The sequence below is a fragment of the Carlito syrichta genome, unplaced genomic scaffold (assembly GCF_000164805.1).
Source record: "Carlito syrichta isolate Samal-C Ts95f unplaced genomic scaffold, Tarsius_syrichta-2.0.1 Scaffold314111, whole genome shotgun sequence".
Taxonomy (NCBI): domain Eukaryota; kingdom Metazoa; phylum Chordata; class Mammalia; order Primates; family Tarsiidae; genus Carlito; species Carlito syrichta.
In genome coordinates, this window is record NW_007258207.1 from 1,529,933 (window position 1) to 1,535,932 (window position 6,000).

General features: G+C 37.8%; 1 protein-coding gene across 1 annotated transcript in view; it reads left to right on the top strand.

Moving 5' to 3' along the window:
• NEB (nebulin) overlaps nt 1-6,000 on the top strand; it is a 223,551-nt gene that overhangs the window by 65,941 nt on the left and 151,610 nt on the right. Inside the window, exons 40-45 of the mRNA XM_008071077.1 lie at nt 1,819-1,926; nt 2,839-3,150; nt 3,654-3,860; nt 4,326-4,430; nt 4,583-4,690; nt 5,339-5,650. Of these exons, the coding sequence (XP_008069268.1) occupies nt 1,819-1,926; nt 2,839-3,150; nt 3,654-3,860; nt 4,326-4,430; nt 4,583-4,690; nt 5,339-5,650 (1,152 nt within the window). The remainder of the gene's footprint in view (nt 1-1,818; nt 1,927-2,838; nt 3,151-3,653; nt 3,861-4,325; nt 4,431-4,582; nt 4,691-5,338; nt 5,651-6,000) is intronic.

A 6,000-nucleotide genomic window follows, 5' to 3' on the forward strand; every position in this document is an offset into this window, starting at 1 on the left:
GGGCTCAGGTGATCCTTCCACCTCAGCTTCCCAAGTATCTGGGACTACAGTCATGCACCACTACGCCAGGCTAATTTTTTTATTTTTTGTGGAGACGAAGTCTCTCTAAGTTGCCTAGGCTGGTCTAGACCTTCTGAGCTCAAGTAGTCCATTTGCCTCAGCCTCTCAAAGTGCTAGAATTACAGATGTGAGTCACTGTGCCTCACCAGAAGGTCATATACATATATATAATTAACTTCCCCTCTTGGGTAGTCTAGATACCTAATTGGTGGTGATGTATTAAGAAATGTTTTCTGTCTTTCTCTTTTTTTTTAGATGTTGGTAAATTCTGATTTTAAAATGTAGTCAAACTTGGATAAAATTGTTAATTTCTTAAAAGATGACTCAGTCATCTTAGGCTGTTTTATCTCCAAATATGCATTTCTAAGATTTTGAGGCATTTAAATTGTTTTCTTAACTTTATAAGTAATATTTAAGCATTACGATCAATTAAAGCTGAGTGGTGCTAATCCAAGTTCTTTATTTTAGTATCCATACCTTTCTGTTTAAATGTTTCATTCCAAAACCTTTTTTCAGAAACATTATATGGGGGGGACCAAAAAAAAACCCTGAATTTATTTATAAAAAATTGTATGTTTATTTTTATATGTTTAAACTTCAGTAACCTTCAACGTATTCTCTGTGTGATACAGTACTCCTATCGAGATGCTTTTTCTACTGCTCAGAACAGTTTTTGAACCCATCAGTTTTGATGCTTTTTAGTGCTTCTGCAAGTTTTTTTTGTTTGTTTGTTTGTTTTTGAGTTGGAGTCTCACTCTGTCGCTCAGACTGGAGTGCAGTGGCTGCTCCCGGCCACCACAGCCTCGACCCGCTAGGCTCCGGCGATCCTTCTGCCTCAGCCTTCCAAGTAGCTGGAACTACAGGCGGGCGCTACCATGCCCGGCTAATTTTTTGATTTATTGTAGAGATGAGGTCTCGCCAAGTTGCCCAGGCGGGTCTCGAACCCTTAGGCTCAGGCAATCCGCTTACCTTGGCCTCCCAAAGTGCTGGGATTACAGGCTGAGCCACCGAGCACGGCCTTCTGCCAGTTTTTGTTTCACTTCTTCCACACTGGCAAAAGGTTTCCCTTTGAGGACTCTTTTCATCCAGGGAAACCAACAAAAAAAGTCTCTCGGTACAAGATTAGGTGAATAGTGTGTGTGGGGCATGAGGGTCATGCCAGTTTTTTGGCCAAAAACTGCTCAACACTCAGCATGGTGTGGGCAGCTGCACTTGTAAATCATCCATCATGAAATAGGCAGAAGTGTTGAATCTCAAAAAAAAAAAAAAAAAAAAAAAAAAATCACTGAAGCCAAACATAGCCTCTTACAATGGTAGCAGATACACTGATGCTGATGGGCTCCTAGAGCACCTACCTAGCAGGGAAAGCCTCTATTACAAGGGGTCTGCCCTCCAAAAAATAATTCTGGATTTTTTTGGGGGGTCCCCCTCATTTGCTTATTATAGAAAAGTTGGGAAATATAGACAATTAAGAAAAATAAATGAAAATCTTCTTTTATCCCACAGACCAAGCTTTGCATTTCTGTTGCTTTGTCATGCAAACATATACATTTTTGATCATTGAGATTATACTGTGCAGATAGCTTACTGACATTTTTGAATGGAATTTGATAATACATGACAGACTAATAATAGTCCTAACTTCATGGATTCTCTTAATAGGAAGGGCTATATTATGACATGTTTTATAAGAAACATTTTGGCGTTCTGTTTCATTCCTCTTTTAATGATGTCAAATAATAAAATAATTTTTTGAAGGCTAATTATAAAGCAGACTGGAAGAAAACCCTTGCTAAGGGCTATGATTTGAGACCAGATGCCATACCAATTGTTGCTGCAAAAAGTTCAAGGAACATTGCTAGCGATGTAAGTATAACTTGAAAGTAGTAAACTCTCTGTCTATTTTTAAAATCTGTACATGTATGAGATGATTTGAACTACATGAGGAAGCAAGTAAATAAATTATAACATAAAAATATTTCCTAAAATCCTAAGTGCCAATGATTTTTTTCTGTTGCTTTACTTAAAATATCTTTAAAAACTTAATATAGTTGTTACAGAGAAGAAAATTCTTTCTTATAACTGAAATATTTAAAATGTATTAATATCATCGTTATGAACTTAAAGTTGCTTTTTATTTGAATTAGAAAAAAGTCCTAGAATACCAAAATATCACTATATCAAAAAATTCTCCAAGTATTTAAAAAAAACACAATGTTTTAAGTTTGTAATTTTCAAAAGAAACACTCTAGTGAAATTTAGAAAATCAGGAAAAATTATGGATTAAATAACAGGATTTTAATTAATTAGGCTATATTTTTATAAAAATTGATAAAATAAATGCTTTGATAGAGTAAAAACCCATTCATTTCAAGTTTAATGTACTAATTTGTATTAGGGTTTTGCTGAAAGTTACTCATAATTATGCATAATTATGCTTTATAAGAGAATGCAAATTAATAGTGGAAATAAGATAAAAAATATCCATCAAATGTTTAATAAAAAAACTTTTTAGGAACCTTTGCGCATATACAAAGAATTTACTTACAATCTAGATATAAACTACAAATTATTTCATTCTTAATTATCCACAGAGTGGGTCTCAAGACCATCCATTAAAAATATTTTGCAAATTGTTTACTTCAAAATACTAAAAAAATACTTACATGTTACTTAGATTCAGACTGAATTTGACCTTTGCTTAATCTGTTACATAGATTTAGTTTGTATCAAACTTCTACCTTATGAAACTTCTGTCTGCTCTTTGTTTTCAAATAGTGCAAATATAAGGAGGCCTATGAGAAAGCCAAAGGCAAGCAAATTGGATTTCTCAGCCTTCAGGATGATCCTAAACTGGTTCACTACATGAATGTGGCCAAAATACAGTCAGATCGTGAGTACAAAAAGGGCTATGAAGCCAGCAAGACCAGGTACCACACACCTTTGGATATGGTTAGTGTGACAGCTGCCAAGAAATCTCAGGAGGTTGTTACCAACACCAACTACAGACAGCCATTCCACAGTTACACTCTTCTGCCTGATGCCCTGAACGTGGAGCACTCCAGGAACGCCATGCAGATTCAGAGTGATGTATGTATCCATTATCGAGTTGTCAGCACAGAGTTGGTCATCCATTTCCAGTGGGTGCGAGGGAAAAACGAGAACCACTTACTCCATCCTAAACCTGGCTGTGCCCAATGTAATTAAGGGTCCCCTCTAAAACTTGGAGTCTTAGAATTCACTCATTTGAACTACATGTAGCTTTGTTGTTGTTATTATGATAATTCTAAGAAAATTTAAGAGGCTCAGATAGGTGATATATAATATCTCTTTCAGTGCAAAATTCTATTAACTTATCGTTTCTTTCCTCAAGAAAGTTAATTTTTAAAAGAAATTGTTGGGTTAGGATTTCCTGTTCAAGACATGAATGCAATCTCTTTTATAATTCTTTTTTTTTCTGAAAGATTGCAAAGAGCAAAAAGCAGTTTATTATCCCCCCACCCTTTTTTCTTTTGATAATAGTAAATTATGTAGCCAAAGAAAACCAAGCCCTAACCCTTTCTGAAATAAACATTTCAATTTTCGTTGTAAAGAATCTATACAAATCTGACTTTACCAACTGGATGAAAGGGATCGGCTGGGTCCCTCTTGAGTCCCTGGAGGTGGAGAAGGCAAAGAAAGCGGGAGCGATCCTTAGTGAGAAGAAGTATCGCCAGCACCCTGAAAAGCTGAAATTCACATACGCCATGGACACCATGGAACAGGCACTTAACAAAAGTAACAAACTGAATATGGATAAGGTAAGAACTCATCTGCTAGCCTCGGCCAGGAACCCTCATGACGCTTGTGCCATTGAGCCTAGCAGTGTGCCCAAAATCTTCTTCAGTGTTTTTGTCTTTCTAATGATAGTTGTGGTGACGGTGGGAGGGGAACTCTATAACTTTTATCCTGTCTAGAGAACTCTCTTATGTTGACCCTCAGGCCATCTCTCAACAGCATGTTAAGGATGTGACAGAACCACAAAGTTCTGCATAGCTGTGCAGAGAGGGTAAGATGGCATTTTGTGCTTCAGTGGAAGAGAATTCCTTTATTTGATGATTTTTCTTTCTCATGGTGTATTTAGTTTCCTCAGCCCATCTATTTTATCCATTTTCCAATATCAGACTTAGCCTCTTCTACCATGGAGCTGTGAATCTCTTTCTCTTGCTAGCATTGGGGCAAACTTGTCCTGCTGTAAAATCATGTACTTAACCTTCTTGTTGCAGAGACTCTACACTGAAAAATGGAACAAAGACAAGACCACCATTCACGTCATGCCTGATACTCCAGATATTTTACTCTCCAAAATCAACCAAGTCACCATGAGTGATGTAAGTAGATTAACAACAACAAAAGCGGGAAAGTTTGAAGGGAGCTAACATCTACGGGATGTCTGTCTTCTATGTGCCAACCACTTTGGAGTCAGGATACCCATTCAGACCCAAATAACAATATGCTGCTGTTTTTCTATTTCATTGTTTAGAAACTGTACAAAGCTGGCTGGGAAGAAGAAAAGAAAAAAGGATATGACCTGAGACCTGATGCCATCCCTATAAAGGCTGCAAGAGCCTCTAGAGACATTGCCAGTGATGTAAGTGCTTCCACTGGGCCTCCTTGAGGCTGAGCGAATAAGAGCAAATGCAACAAGCTCATGTGTATTCAGGAGCTGTGGTCAACTCCACTCAGAGTTGGTGGGAACACCATCCCATGCGACACAAGACATCTCCCTTCATCTCATTCAAGCACCCCATGGTTACCTGTTCATTATTTATAATGTAAATCGGAACTGAGTCTTGTTAAAAATAAGTTGCTTTTAGAGTATTCAAATCAGTTATAGACAATTCTAACAAAATGTAAAGATGCAATATACGTATTTTATCCAGGATACCCAGGGCCAGGCTCTTTCCTGAATTTAAAGATATACTATGAAAAATCATGACAGCAGCCTTTTCTGTTACTTAGACAGCCGAATGGAAATTTGCTTTCTAAATCCTTTTAAACCAACCTATGTACACACCTCTCTGATTAACTCTGAGATTATTTTCTTTCCAAGGGCTAGTCTAGAAAGAAATTTGAAGTAAAAAGACTCTGCTCCCTGCACCTCGTGAGCTCCTCTCTGTCTAATTTTAGAATGGCTTTAAAACCTTTTGCCTACGACAAATCTAATGTCATCTAGTGCATGGTATTTTATTCTCTGTCTTTCATCATGTAGTCACCATGGTTTCTTCTCTATCCACAGTACAAATACAAGCAAGCCTATGAAAAAGCCAAAGGGAAACACATTGGCTTCCGGAGCCTGGAAGATGATCCCAAGCTGGTGCACTTCATGCAGGTGGCCAAGATGCAGTCAGACCGGGAATACAAGAAGGCGTATGAGAAATCCAAGACCTCCTTCCACACCCCAGTAGACATGCTTAGTGTGGTGGCAGCCAAGAAGTCTCAGGAAGTTGCCACCAATGCCAACTACAGGAACGTGATCCATACCTACAACATGCTACCTGATGCCATGAACTTTGAACTGGCCAAAAATATGATGCAGATTCAAAGTGATGTACGTGAAAGCCTCAATATTGGTAGAATTTTTACTCTGGAGAATAAGCAAGTCATGAGTGACCATAGCAATGTAATTTTGAAAATCCTCAATGAAATTCATGTGCAATTCTCCAACGAGGTGTTTTATTTGTTGCCTTAGATCAAATGTATGTATTTTAACCAAAAGAGATCAATTTTAGAAACTAAAATCTTAACTTTGACTATTATTGCTGTGAGCACTGTTGGATTCTGAATTTAGCAACAGCAAATGAAATTTGGTTTCAGAGCCGGGCTCGGTGGCTCAGCCTGTAATCCCATGCCTTTGGGAGGCAGAGGTGAGTGGATTGCCTGAGCCCGCGGGGTCGAGAC